The sequence below is a fragment of the Syngnathoides biaculeatus genome, chromosome 22, assembly GCF_019802595.1.
Source record: "Syngnathoides biaculeatus isolate LvHL_M chromosome 22, ASM1980259v1, whole genome shotgun sequence".
NCBI lineage: Eukaryota > Metazoa > Chordata > Actinopteri > Syngnathiformes > Syngnathidae > Syngnathoides > Syngnathoides biaculeatus.
This window is the reverse complement of record NC_084661.1, coordinates 9,487,271-9,502,608: the sequence shown is the minus strand read 5'-3', so window position 1 is coordinate 9,502,608 and position 15,338 is coordinate 9,487,271. Positions and strand designations below refer to the sequence as shown.

The 15,338-nt window shown below is 42.1% G+C and overlaps 2 protein-coding genes across 2 annotated transcripts in view; one reads left to right on the top strand and one right to left on the bottom strand.

The window, feature by feature from the left end:
- Positions 1–2,636, bottom strand: part of LOC133495137 (protoheme IX farnesyltransferase, mitochondrial) — a 57,694-nt gene extending 55,058 nt beyond the window's left edge. Inside the window, exons 1-2 of the mRNA XM_061809401.1 lie at positions 2,499–2,636; positions 1,700–1,841 (exon numbers count right to left, since the gene is read on the bottom strand). Coding sequence (XP_061665385.1) covers positions 1,700–1,771 — 72 coding nt within the window. The 5' untranslated portion in view covers positions 1,772–1,841; positions 2,499–2,636. The remainder of the gene's footprint in view (positions 1–1,699; positions 1,842–2,498) is intronic.
- The window catches only part of LOC133495138 (heparan sulfate glucosamine 3-O-sulfotransferase 3A1-like), a 32,834-nt gene continuing 19,632 nt past the window's right edge, over positions 2,137–15,338 (top strand). Inside the window, exon 1 of the mRNA XM_061809402.1 lies at positions 2,137–2,963. Within this exon, the coding sequence (XP_061665386.1) occupies positions 2,398–2,963 (566 nt within the window). The 5' untranslated portion in view covers positions 2,137–2,397. The remainder of the gene's footprint in view (positions 2,964–15,338) is intronic.

Genomic DNA, 15,338 nt, shown 5'->3' with positions numbered 1-15,338 from the left:
GTTTTCAACCTGGATTTAAAAATATTCAAACTTGGGGCTGACCTCACCTCTGTTGTCAACTTTATTCCATTTGTGTGCAGCATAATAGGTAAATGCTGCTTCACCGTGTTTGCTTTGGACTCTGCGCTCCACTATTTGACCCGAGTCAGTCGATCTCAGAGCTCGACTGGGTTTGTATTCCTTAAGCATTTCTTTCATGTATACAGGGCCAGAATCGTTTAGTGATCTATAGACCAGTAGCAGGACTTTTAAATCTATTCTAAAGCTGACTGGAAACCAGTGCAAGGACTTTAGGATTGGAGTTGTATGCTCTGATCGCTTTGTTTTGGTCAGAACGAGAGCTGCAGCTGTTTAATACTCAGAAAGAAGACCATTACAGTAGTCAAGTCTACTTTAGATGAAAGCATGGATGAGCTTTTCCTGGTCTACACTGCTCATGAATGACCAAAAATGTCCCACAGGGGAGTATAGACCTCTCCAAGGACACATTGTTGCAAAAGTCGAGGCAATTTCACTACAGTGAACCCGCAGCTAATCGTGAGTCACCATTCGTGAACTCACCAAGTAGCGAGTAGAGGTCCCAGACAGACAAGCGAGGCTCCTTGTGGAGGTTGAGGTCACATAATCCAGAGAAAGGTCCGGATCACTATTGGCTGTGGTGGATTTTACCAGCGGATTAGCTGGTAACAGCTAGCTGCTCAATCCTAAATGCCAAACTACAGAAGAGTTGTTTGCAATCAGCAACTGTGTGATTGAAAAGTGTCACTTGCGACAGGCCAAGATGGTGCCCCATGAGTCGATCCTTAGTGAGGGGGGGCAGGGGTTGCCGATGGTAACATTTCACCAATCAGCAATGCCCTGAAAACATCTTTCCACTATAGAGCCAATTGTTAGAGGGCGGGAGTGGGGTCGGGGGTGTTGGGAGAATACAGACGGAAACATCGCCCAAATTGCCCTTGTGCGTTACGGCCCATGACATGATGCCATCTGCGATCGCACACTTGGTACGACCCAATTAGCGTCACTGTTTGTGATATATAAATTTTAAAATCGAGATGAGTGTTTCTCTGCTGTTCGCGGGGTTTGGGGAATGAATCTAATCTCGAACAGTGAAAATATGCTAATAATTAAAAAGCTGGAAAAGGGTTATGCTTGCCTGTAGATGCCGGCAAAGCATTACTTTTGTACTTTGCTTTTTGTTTTTTAAAGAGTGATAGTTTTACAGGCAAAATGCTGCTCTTTTGTCTGCATTGAGTGTCTTAGTGATGTGTTGGGCAATTTGGTATCTGAGCATTATTATTTTATTAAACTACGCGGGGGTCATGCTCGCCAAAGCCAAAAGACCAGCTGTGGAAGATGCTAAGATGTTCTTCCTGCTATTTCTCAATAAATCTGAGCTATTGCAGCAATGCATGAAATCTAGGTAAAATTTTGATTATGGAAATTTCCAAAAGCAATTATAATGTAATACACATTCTCTACAGTAATAAAACAAATTACCATTACATACATTTTGTAATAAAATAACAGAATGTTCTAATAGGTTTACTCCCAACACAGATTGCGGGTGTGCTGTAGCCTATTCTGAATGACTTTAAAAGAGAGGTGGGGCACACCCAGGAATGGTCGCCAGACAATTGTAGACAAACAACCATTCACACACACATTCACACTTACTGACAATTTAGAATAAACCTACCATGCATGTTTTTCGAATGTGGGAGGAAACCGGAGTCCCTGGAGAAAACCCACGCAGGCAAGCGGAGAACATGCAAACTCCACACAGGAAGCCCGTCGCCCGGATTTGAACCCGCGACCTCTAAAGCGAGGCATCTGTGTGTCTGTAAAAGTATTTTAAAGCAATCGTGTTACATGACTAACATTGTGGTACCAATGTAATTAGTGACCACATTTTTTAAACAGGTAACTTATTGAAATAGATATTTAAAGTAAGTATCACATCAAAAAAAATAAAAAATGATCTCTTAAATTACTATTTTCTACCCATAACTACAGGATTAAAAACTAAATTTTATTTGCGCTATACCGAAATTAGAGAAACGCACCCGCCTACGTAAAATATGATTGGCCCCTGTCGCGCCTTTGCCTTCTTTTGATTGGTCGGCACGGGCGTCCGTCAACCATACCGACACGAAAGAAGTTTACAACCGTACACACGTGCGGCGCCCGAGTCAGAGATTGAGAAGACTCAAAAGTCACCTGTCATCTCTGAAAACAGAAACAAACTCAATAAACGAGCTCCTTAAGATTATTTTCCGGGTCCGAACGGACTCCCGCCGCACCAGGTAGTTTTTTTTTTTTTTTTTTTTTCCTGGGTGTGGACGAACCCGTCGATGTCTTCATGGCAACGAGACGACTGGGTGATGCGCGCCTAGCATGGCGGTGGCCCCCGCAGCGACCACCCAGGGATGGCGCTCGCCGGTGAACCGGACGCCCCAGTCCCGAAGAGCGGCGCTCATGCTGGCCTCGCTGCTCACCTCTCTCCTCCTGCTGCTTCACTGCCTTGCCACACCGCCGCGGTCGACCTCCCGCCGGGCAGTCGCGGACGAGCCGAAACTCGACTCCCGTAGGAGGCTCGAGTGGACCGGCGTTGAGGAAGCGACGGGCTACCCGAGCTCCAGGCGGTCTTCCCGGGTGCTCGCGGACGAGCCCGGCGGGCCGTCGGTGCCGGAAGCGCCGCAGAAGAGGGCGGAGGCTGCTGGCATCCGACTGCCGCCGCAGCTGGGGGTGGCCGGCTGGAAGGTGTCACCGAGGCTCGCAGGTAGACTCAGCCCGCTCGGGGAGGGCGTCAAGAAACTGCCTCAGGCGCTAATCGTCGGTGTGAAGAAGGGAGGCACCCGTGCCCTGCTGGAGTTCCTCCGGGTCCATCCGGACGTCAGGGCCGTGGGGGCAGAGCCGCACTTCTTTGACCGCAACTACCACAACGGCCTGGAGTGGTACAGGTAAATAGTTCCCCATCTTACCCTCCCTAAGTCTATCTTTTTTTTTTTTTTTGGGGGGGGGGTCCGAAATATGATTTTCATACCAACCGATGTCTATATGCAAAATTAGATACTTTTAAAAAGTGCCACTGTATTTATTTATTTGTTTGTTTGTTTATTTATTTATTTAACACATCAGACCATATGGACTTAATGTTATTAGAAAACTGACAAATTTAAATGACATTCAAAATTGAATGGATCAAATTACTATGGAAAATGTTTTTTGGTGGTCATATATATACTTTCCATTACACCTGACCTTTATATGCTAATTCTGATGCTTCTTTTTGAAAGGTGTTGCTGATTTTTTAATTATTTCATTTAAAGCCGCCATTGAAACAAGTCTTTGCGTACATAATATTTTGTTTGACTGAAAGTTTAAGGTTGAAGTACAACTTTCTTTTTGTGAAGTTCATTTTTTTGTTGAAATTTTAGCCCCGTCATATTTTACTAGAGATTTTTATGAAACAACAATACAGTATTTTTTAGATAACTTTTTACAGGGGATCAGGAGTGTGTTTGACAATAAAATACTGTCACTCTTTGACTGGGGCAGTCCTATGGCTAAAAAAATCCAAATTATATTAATAATTTACAACTACTGTTTATTTTCATTGAGATATTCAAATTTTAAAAACTCGCAATAATTACACACAAACATTATGGGCAAGTGCAAGGCAGACATTGTATGTGATACTTTTATATATTTGTGTAAGTCGCTTTACTACATGTTTCAGAAGATGTGTGGGTGAAACAATAACATTTAAAATAAAAATAGTAAAAACAAATATTTTCAAAAAAGAAAACAAAAAGAACCTGATGTTGATTCTTTTTTTTCCTATTTTAACAAAATTAAAAAGACGGCTTATTTTCTAAAGAAAAACACGTAGCGAGTTAAAAAGAACCTACAGTGTAAATTATTAATATTCTTCTTATTTTCTAAGATATATTTGAAAGCAAGAAACACCACTCATTTCATATAATAAGATGAATTATACTCTGAAACAACATACAATCAAAAATAAATTAAAATACGATTTATTCATTTTTTAAACTTAAAATAGCAGTTTTGTCTTATTTATTCACATGAAATGAAAAACCAGACAGCCCAACTCTGCGGTCCCAAGTTGTTCCAGCAACAGGGGGCTCCCCCAACTAAAAGCCTGTCCATGGTTAAATTCTGAGTTTGTGATTAATTTCTTCTGTCACAGGAAACGTTGTGGGTTCACGTTTCTGGAGCCTAGTTGGGGAATAATTGTAGAAGGGCCACCCCCCTGACCCCCCACTCCCATTAACTCTACTGTGTCTCTAATGGGGCTGTTCTATATAGAAGGATTAGGGGCACAATGAAACGTTACCTGAGTGTCTCAGGAGGAAGAATTCACCTTTTTGCGCCGAGCTAACTCCCATTACTGGGCCCGAACCACCAAACTTTTCCTCCCCGCACTCCGCACATGCACACACACACACACACACACCACACACACACACACACACACACACACAGTCTGGCGCCACACACACGCTCACACACAAACCACGTTCTTTGTTCCTTCATGAGAGTGAACATTCTCTTTTTGCCATCACTCTTTCTCACCCTTCTGTTTACCTATTCATCCATTGTGGTATTGCTGGGAGGAGGGGGCGGGGGTTATATCCATGAGGGTCCCATCTATCCCGAGACGTTGCCAAGATTCCCCGGAATTTTGGACCGTGCCTCCAAGGACGGCCCGCTACCCCCCCCACCCCCTTACCGCCGCCTCCTCCTTTTTTATGCTGCCCAGTTAGAAGAGGAGCAGCCTTGAATGGCAAAGAGGAATAAATAAGTGTTAAAACAAGCAGACTCGCTCAGCAGGAGTTCATGCGGTGGAGTGCTCTCCTTTGATTGTGGCCCCCCTGGCCCCTCCCCCACTTTGGATTGGAAGTGGTTGGCTCGGGGTCACGGGGAGACATGTAGAGACTTGTGGTTAAAGACGGGTGTTTTTCCGCCTCTTTACCCGGGTCGCCGTTCGGTGCAAACGGCACCGACACGGAAAGAGGGTCAGAGGTTGACCTGGCAATTTGCATTTGGAGGTCGAGGTTGGAGGCAAAAATCCCTTTTGCCCAGAATTTCAGCAGGATTGGCGCAACAGAGGTCTGCGATTGATTTGCCTGCGTGTTTCACGCAGAGACACGGCTTCCCACCATCAGATAATTACATGCACAATTAATGTTGCGCAACTGCTTTACACACAACAGGACAGGAGAAGTGAGTGTCAGATGTTAACCTTACACCCTCGTCCCAGTTTTGCTTTATTCCCCTTCACAGAGCTGCTGTTCTGTTTTCACATTTGCTTTCAACAAAATAGAAAGGGAGACGCAAGTATTGAGTGTTAAATCCCCCTAAACGCTGGAGTATTTCCTTTCACACAGTCGCCACCCCTTCTCTGTAACTGCTCTGATTGTACCTTGGATGCCAATCTGTGAAAAAGTAAAAGGGGCTGAAAGGGAAAGGAAAGAACAGAAAGCTGGAAACTGGGGGATGAATTCTACCACCCAACACTCATTTTTCTCGGACTGTTGTGTTGAAAGCAATTGTCAAAGAGCGAGACACAGTGCTGGATTCTTCGCCAATTTGCTGGCTTCAGCGTATCAGAGACAGGACAACGATTGCGCAAAGGGAATAGCAAAAATCAACAACTGGAGTGTGAAGTTTAACACCCGACACTTGTTTATCTTGCCCTGTTGTGTTGTCAAAGCACAACAACCAAGTCATTTTTACCAATTTGCCAACCTTGGAGGTAGTCCCAGAGATGAGATGGTGGCTGTGTGAAATGGAATGACGGGAAGTCAGAACTAGGGGTGTGAAGTTTGACACCAGACACTTGCTTTTCTCGCCCTGTTTTATCCCCAATTGCGGGATGCCGTCAATATCGGACACTGGGTTCTGTGTTCCAAATAAATGCCAGCTGTCTCTCTGATGCAGGCAAACTATTTGTGAAAGCACGGAAACATGAAACTTGATGGAATCAACTGGCAACAGGACCGTTTCACGCTGTAAGAATGACATGTTGACTAGAAAACCAGTCCGACATCTGATTGGTCTTAATTTGAATCTTCACTTCCAAAAGTTATGTCATCCCTCTTCTGCATGCGGGAGGCACGCATCCCTAGCAGGATCTTTGTTTATCGCCGGGGCCGGGACGCGTCATCGGCGCCAATCCCTCCCCAATGGGAACCCGCCGACCATATTTTAACGCCTCCTAAGCTCTTAATGGGACGTGGCAGCTCCAACAGGCCTCCTTCTCTGGCGTTTTCCTCACACCCCCGCCCCGCACTTGTCCCGCTTGTGGGAATTTCCACCCGGCGCCCCCAAACAGACGCTCACACGCCCAAAGGCAATGATGCAAAATGCTGTCATTTGTCATAAAAGTTGACTTTTTCTACTACACGCCGCCTCGCTGCTAAGCGTTGCTCTTAAGTTACGCGGTGACCAGACGTCTCCTTTTTGAGACCTACAGACAAAAGGATGTCAGAACAAGTAAAAATGATCCCCAATTTCATTTTAAATCAAAAAGTCGCTAACTCCTCCTTGTTGTGATTTTATTTATATTTTATTTATAATTATTACATTTATACATGAAAAAATATTAAAAGACCCTTATTCATCCATGGTGTGACTGTAATTATTTATACAGTGTTCCCTTGCTATGTATCATTACTTATTCATATTCATATTCATATTTCACGTAAATCACCATGTTATGAGATTTGGAGTGGATGTTTTAATTTTTGGGGGTGGTAGGTAACCCTAACATCAATTGGGGAGGGTCAGGAACCTAACCTCTGCTATAAATGAGGAATTAGTGTAGTATTTTTAATTAGTATTTTTAAATGTAATTAAAAAGTCCCACCTTCTTCCTAAGTGTGACTGTAGTTTAAAAAAAATACAGTTGAAATTCTTGAATTTCCCGTCATGTGACTTTTAGTCAAATTGTTCATTTAGAAAAATACCTTTGAAATATTGTGTATTTTGGAGGAGGGAATTAACATAAATCAGAATAAAATCATTTATTTCTCTACGATGTGATGGTAATTTGTTTTTCTAATAAATAAATTAATGTCCAATGATTTAATCAAGACTTGAAACATTACATTTGCTGTCAACTTTTAATTTAAGTTCATTTAGCGAATACATTTTTAAAATAGACATTTAATCAACAAGTCCCACTTGTCTTCGAAGTGTGACTGTATTTGTGTATTTTTTTCAATAATGCAAACAAAAACAAATTCCATTTACAAGTCCAGCTTCCTCCAAGGTGCGACTGTGTAGTATATTTGTAATGATTTCTTTTCTTCAAAAGTACCATAATTTGCTCGAATTTCAGGCACTCCTTGCGTAAATCGGCGATCCAACTTCCTCCAAGGTGTGACTGTGTAGTATATTTGTAATGATTTCTTTTCTTCAAAAGTACCATAATTTGCTCGAATTTCAGGCACTCCTTGCGTAAATCGCCGAGCAGCCTGACATCAATCATTCTCACCGCACCGCTGATCTCCAAAGGCAAGTCTGTTAAAAAGGGGAACGCACCTCCTCAGATTGCACAATAAATTACATTAATTACACGGGCCATTTGGTTTGCTATTTAGTAATATATGCAGTCCATCAAAAGGATAGCAACAACTCAAATTTCTAGCTAAAAGTGTTTCTATTTCCACACGTCATCAAAACAAAAAAATGCCTCCCTAATTTGCCTGCCACAGTTCATCTATGTTCTCCACCAACGGAGGAAATGTACTCTTGTCATTAACATGCAAATCCACATCTAAGGAGAAAAGGATAATAATGGCGTTGGGGGTGGGGTGGGGGAGAGGATGTGTAACACCACGACTCACTTGGAAAGCAATCTCCCTCCCGTTTTAACACGCACTTACTGTAACAATTACCAGCGCACAGGTTGAGATTAATCGAATTACCGGGCGGCTTCCCTGCGCTCGGACGCCGGCGCATCAATCATCCCGCCGAACACCGCGCGAACCCTTCATCGGCGCCCTCGCGAGACGCCGAGCCGAGCTGTCGCCCCCCATCTATCAATGAAGCGGTCCGGGATGGCAAACTCATTTTCAAGCCCGTTCTCGCTTTAATCGAGCCGGCCAGGGTGTGCGGCGGGAAGCTGTCAGCCATTTTTTCCGCAAATGAGCGGCATGGAGGAGAAGGTGGAAAGTAAGGAAGGTCAAGACTGAGGAAGCCAACGCAGAAGCAGCAAATGAGAGATTAAGGGCGATGAAGACCTGACATTTTTTTTTTTTAAATACCCTGCAATATTTCCATCAATTGGAAGAATGCATGAGGAAATAATTATTCATGATGAATTAAAGACCACTGCATGCTCGCTTTGTCAAGGGCACACAATGTCCAAATCATTGTTAATCCAAATGCTTCTCTCCCCAAATATTAGTCATCCACTGTCACACAATAGAAATAAACATTATGACTTGAAAATACTCTCAGTAAAAAAGTCCACAGCACATGTATTCACATGCATGCAATATACATTTCATGATTAATGCAATTGCTACTCTGCCCAGAAATGAATGATAACTGTCACCCTGGCATAACTAGAACTAATTCACTTAGTAAAAAAGTCACAAAACAATCCAAGTCACACACAAAGTAGAAGTCACATCATAAAAATGTCACCACTTATCTGATTACTCTTTTCAGCAATTATTAAGGTCACCACCTTGTAAAATAGAGATTAACAGAACAACTAATATACGGTAACCAGTCACAAATATTCCCGAGTATGGATAAAATGTACTTGTCATTTCTATATTATGCTTTGCCCAACAGAAATCATCTTTCATCTTTCGTGTACTGTTCAGACAGAAAGACAGACATACGTTGGGCACTCAGACAGAGGCTTGCGCCCGAGGTTCCTGCCGTCTGGCTTGTTCTCCGTCCACCGCTCTGCCAGGGCGATTGGCGCCAAGCCGTCCTATCGCCACACAGGCGGCTGCAGATAGCAAAATGTGGCCAGAGTGCCAGCGTGAGTGCCTTACAGCGCAGTCGCTGTGGAAGCGCCTAGAAAAACTTCATTGAACAATCTTTGCCTGCCAGGAACAATACTTTTTTTTTTTTTTTTATAAAGCAAGTATTTGAGTTGTAAAATTAAAGACGCTTGAATAGTGAGACTCGTTCTTTTTGTCACTTGTCAAGGTTTTTCCAGAATATTTTTTATGTAAAAAAAATAATTTTGAATATTACAAGATCTAAATGATTTGACATTTTTTTTAAAGTAACAAAAATAAAAACGCAATAAATGTTACAAGATATCACAAATTATTTTAAAACTGTTGCATATTAACAGTTAAAAAATGCACTTCATTTTATTTTTGGGAATTATTATTGCAAAATGAATCAACAAAAGTGCCCGGGATAAGGAAACATCTTCTGATTAGCCCCAAAATTTAGATAAAAAAGTAAATGTAAACAAAAAAGTGTCATGCAATTAGTTGTCACACTATTTTTGATTTTAATATATTTTAAATGCGGACTCATACAAAGCCACCATGATACCTATTTTAAAATGGAAAATTAAGTTTAAAAAAGGAGAAATTCACAAATACTTTTACACATACACATACACATTTCCTAAAATTGTTCTCTGATACAAGATATTACACTACACTTTAAATAAAAAAAGGAACATTATTTAAAAATCAACTACAAATGCAATTGATATTAAAATATAAATAGGTGTTATCACACTATTCTTAATTAAAAAAATAAATATAGAACCTTGAATGTTACGTCATATCACACTATGTTTAATTGTAATTGTGTAATGTACAAAATTTGTATGCAATAAAATTATTTTTAATTAAAGAACACAAACAATACGATGGCACAAGATCCACAACCCTTGTGGGGATAAAAAATGAATGAATCAATGCTACATTACAGAAGTTATTTTTTCAATACATGGAACGTTATTTGTTCAAATTATTTTTTCCATGTGAAACAAACAATATATCAGACTAATAACAATTTCGCTTTGTCACCGATAACACAAAGCTGAGACTAAATTACTCAATACAAATATTTAACTGTGTAGTTAGCGTCCCACCACCACCTTTTAAAGGTGGACGATAAGCTTGATCGAAGCAATACTAGTGGATACATAGTGTGTATTTCTGCACATTCAAGTGACAATAAAAACTGACCCCCCCCCCAAACCCCCCACCACTCCTTTGGAAATCTGAATCCGAAAATAAAAGCTGGGTTAATATATAGGCTAATACCTCATAAAAGGCGCGACAACTGCTAAGCGGACCGGAGATATGATGGGTGGGGGGGCAGGGGGGGGGGGTCTCACAGGTTGCAGACTTGTGTACACACAAACCCCGAAAGTGAACAAACAACGGAATCCTTGAAACAATGTAACATGAGGAGGAAGCCTTCACAGCCATCTGTCTGAGCTCTCAGGGTGGCACGTTCAGCAATCCCCCCCTCCCCACCATCCGAAAACCATCGATCGAGTAGCCACTTAGCACCAGGCTAGCTCACTTGCAAGTGTTGGCCGATTACCTCTGGTCTGACGAAGAAACCGTATGGTAATTACACATCTTAAAATCATGAAATATAAATAAAAATATTCGAGCAATTAAATGAAATAATTTGCTAAATTAATAGATTGATTCAAATAAAATACACAAATTAAGGAAAGTTTATTTGAAATACAAGATCAGAAAAATGGGCAAAATATGTGAAAATTAGACTATATTGGAAAACAAAATTGATGAAAAAAGTACAAAATTAATGGATGAAAAATATTAAAATATAGTAAAATGGAAAAAAAATAATTTCAAGTAAATTCCTAAAAAAATAAATATCCAACAAGTAGAAAAAAAATGAATTAAAATTTTAGAAAATTAAGGAATACAAAGTTAAGGCTTCTGGAGGTAGCAGAAATGAAGATGCTGAGGTTCTCACTTGGCGTGAACAGGTTGGATAGGTCTGGAAATGAGCTCATTAGAGGGACAGCCAAAGTTGGATGTTTTGGAGACAAGGTTAGAGACAGCAGACATCCATGGTTTGCACATGTTCAAAGGCGAGAGAGTGAGTATATTGGTAGAAGGGTGCTGAGGATGGAGCTGCCAGGCATCAGGGCAAGAGGAACACCAAAGAAATAGTTGATGGATGTTGTGAGGGAGGACATGAGGACAGTGGGTGTTAGAAAGGAAGATGCACGAGAGAAGCTTTGATGGGAAAAAGACGACACGCTGTGGCGACCCCTAACGGGACAAGCCAAAAGGAAAACAATAAGAAACGTTCAGGCTTGTTTATATCCGTGCCTGCGGCGATTTAATTTTTCTACGAGTCCCTTTCACAAAAGTCCGCAATGTCGAAGGTACCAGTCAGCTTAAGGCTAGCTCCCGAGGAGCCTAACAACAGCTCTTAATTTAGCGATGAGTGTGTCAGGTGCTTGTGATCCAGGTGGAGCAACCCTGCACCTGCTACCTGTCCTCACTCCACCTCCCCCAGCATGGTGCAGAGGGGGCAGATTCCCCAAATGCCGGAGGGCAGCTGTTGACAGGCACTACTTTGGAGAGCCCTGCATGGGGCCTCACAGGTTCAGCTGCTAAGGGAATGTAAGGATGTCGGAGAGGGTGGCGGAGGTCAAGGAGTTGGCGAGCCAGAAGGGGGCCGCCCGTGGAGGGGGCGGGTGGATGGGTTGAATGGGAGTCGGTGGCGCGTTGCACGCCATCCCTGGGAGGTGAGTGTCCCAGTTTACAATCGCAACCCCTCGATAATCACTTTCACAATCCAAAGGCGGCTCAAGCCGTCATGCTCAGGAGGTCTCCGGAGATCACGTTACATCCGCTGTGTGTGCCCACTACAGCCCACACGAGGATCCCTCGACCTCCGCAGCAGGGCTCCGTTTCAAGTTGCCCCCCGCCCCAATCATACTTGCTGATACCAAATTTGACATATTGCAAGGAAAAAGGGTGAAAGCACACTTGATGCCTGTGCATCAATCACACTGCAGCCAATTAATCTAGTCAGGGGTGGTATCTTTAAAGGCTTTGTATCCTTGACACTTGACCTTTACATCTTACAAATGGACCTGACCAAGGTATAAAAATCCATCCATCCATTTTCTGAGCCGCTTATCTTCCCAAGGATCCCGGGAGTGCTGTAGCCTATCCCAGCTAAATACTGTCAGGAGAGGAGGTACACACTGAACTGCCAGCCAATCGCAAGGGACATAGAGTCACACTCACAATCACACCTAGGGCCAATTTAGAGTCTCCAGTGAATGCAAAATTTTGGGATGTAGGAGGAAACCCACCCAGGTACGGGCAGAACATGCAAACTCCACAAAGCTTGCGTCACTCATCTACTAAGTGGCTGAAATTTGGTAGCAGACAGAATTTCTGGAACAAGTGTGTCTTTGAAAGAAGATGCTACAATGTCCACTTCTAAGCAAGATTTGTCGAGTCTACTCGTGGCAGACGTGCCTTCCAAATGTCCTCTTCTGCAGAGAAACTGGGCTTGAGGGGCTGACTTTTCAATAACCATCAAGCAATGCTATTGACACTATTTTTTGGATCGAAAAATGGAAAGATGTTCCTAAAATGGCCACTATGAACCAAACCGCCAGGCTTCCTGCATCTTTTCAGGCACGGCTTGTTGAGATTTTTTAATGGGTCCACTCATGATAGTCGTGTACGAGCTTTCACGCTGTGAAGTAAAAATGGCTTCGTGGGCTGAATTTTTATCTTTAGAGTTGAGATCATGAACCCATCTGCAAAATGTGGTGAGTTTTTGAGAATAGAAAATGTCTAGATTAGATGATTTATTTGGTCTAAGAATAGTAAAAAACTTTTTGAAATTATCCTCACTTTTTATCCAATGCCATCAGAAGCTTTTGGCTGGTCAGAAATTCTTTGAAGCCCCGAGTGACTTATTGATCTTTTTGTTTCCTGGTGTCAAGGTGCCGACCCCACACGGCCGGAAGACTTTCTTTTCCCCCCCCTTGCTTTTTATGGGCTACTTTTATGTGGAAAGCGGACACCCCAAGAGGGGTTAAATCACCTTTACGGTCAAATCAATTTTTCCGACCCACCTGTGTGTCGTACTCCTTTTCTGTGCCCATCCGCGAGCATCCTTCTGGCTTCCGAGCAACATTTAATCTTGTCACTGCCCTCTAGATAAATGATTCACCTCTGCCATTGTTTGGGGACACAGTGAAGCAGCATGTGGCTCACTGCCCAAGTACATCCTGTACCTTGTACATTCTGTTTCAAATACTTAAAAAAATTTATTTCTTTGATCTAAGTTGTAAACATTTGGTGGATGTGAGGTGGCTTGATGTTATTTATTCGGATCACTAAATGTACAATTGTGTATGATCATTTTGATCATAATCGTACAATTGTTTATGAGTACTTCAATTACCAACATACAGTTTTTTATCTTCACGTGGATCACAAACATACTATTGTTTACATCCGATAAACAACTGTTTATGGTAACTTGGATCACACATTATTATTTACGGTCAAACATACAATTGTTCGTCGTTACTTTCATCAAAAAAATTTTAAAGTCACATGCATTATAAAACATTTCACCGTTATTTGAGTCACAAACATTCTTCCCTGCGCTATACCTATTGATTCATCTTACAATTAATATAATGGAAAGATAAAACTTGTTTCCTAGTGTTTATGACAATCAAGGGAAACCATTGTTAGGACTGAGTTTGGACCACCATTTTGAACCCCTTCGCAACACTTTACTCGCTGGCATAACCAAGTCATCAATAAGGAAGAGAGCGACAGAATAGGTGAGAGTGGTTTGTTCTCAAACAAGACGCCAGCATGTTCTTTATCCATAAAGTACGCTCCACCCCCCCAACCCACATAAATTATTAACCCGGCCAATTAGCAAAGCTGCATTATTTACTGTGCCAGCGCCCATTAACAGTGGCGCTCACTTCCCACGTGACAGCCTCATGTTCAGTCAAAATGTTAAGTGGTTTACTTTTATTCTCTCTTCTGCTATATCCTCATAGATGAGGGGATCATTTTTTGCAACTTGAGAAAATGTGTCAAAAACCTGGATGAAGCTATACCTGAAAATACACAGGATTGATGGACTTTCTGCAATTTTGGTTTGAAATTGCCATTTTAGGGTAATTTTGGACATTTTCAAGAGCCCTAGAACTGTTTGAAAATTCAATTTTAAAGGGCAGTTTCACCAAGCCGGATTAAAGATTTGGGGGGAGGGTGTCACGAATCAGTTTCAAAATTCATCAAACTTTGGAGCCACACTGTGGTCACCCACAATGACAAAAACTCAAATATTTTGCCATTAGAATAGCTGCTCTGATTAGTCTAAGTGGTTAAAATTTGGTAGCAATTGGCAAAATCCATCCATTTTCCTTGGTTGCAGGGAGTGCTGGAGCCATCCCAGCTGCACCCTGAAGTGGTTGCCAGCCAATTGCAGGGCACATGGAGACAGACAACAGCCGCACTCACAATTGCACCTAGGGGCAATTTAGAGTGTCCAATTATTGTTGCATGTTTTTGGTTTGTGGGAAGAAACCAAAGTGCCCGGAGAAAACTCATGCAGGCACAGGGAGAACATGCAAACTCCACACAGGCGGGGCCGGGATTGAAGCTGGGACCTCAGAACTTTCCAGCTGAGCCATTGTGCCGCCCCACAATTAGCAAAATCTCTTGGATAAATTTGTTTTTCAAGGATACCTGTAAAATATACCTAACCCTATTGTAGAATGGATGTTTCCAGTATTCTTTCAGTATTTTTTTTAGGCATACTGTCGATGCTTGCGACTATTTGGCTTGGCTTGTTATTGCATGTGGATTTTCCATAAGGCCAAAGTTTGAGGTCTTCCCATAAAACAATTCTACAAGGTCAGAACTTGAACAAACATGTTGCAGACTATTAAGGCCCCACCTCACGGTTGAAATGTAGACTGTATATGCAATAACTCCTCCACTTTAATTAAGCAGTTTCCTGGAATTCTACATCAACATCCAGTCAGCTTGTCACCACGATCTAAAGACCCTCATAACACAGAAAAATCTCTTTTCCATTTGCCCCCCTTTTCCATAAATCGCCAAAGAGTTATTTGATGAGCCATTTATTATCATTTGCTTATCTGTGTAATTGATGCCCACCCTCCCCTCCAATGCTCCCCTGCCGCTCATCATGCCATTGTATAAACACTCTGAAGAAGTTAGATGTTTTCAACAAAAACAGTTCATCTCAAATATTCTAAGTAGGGAATGTAGTCTCGCCACGATTGCAAAAGAATCTCA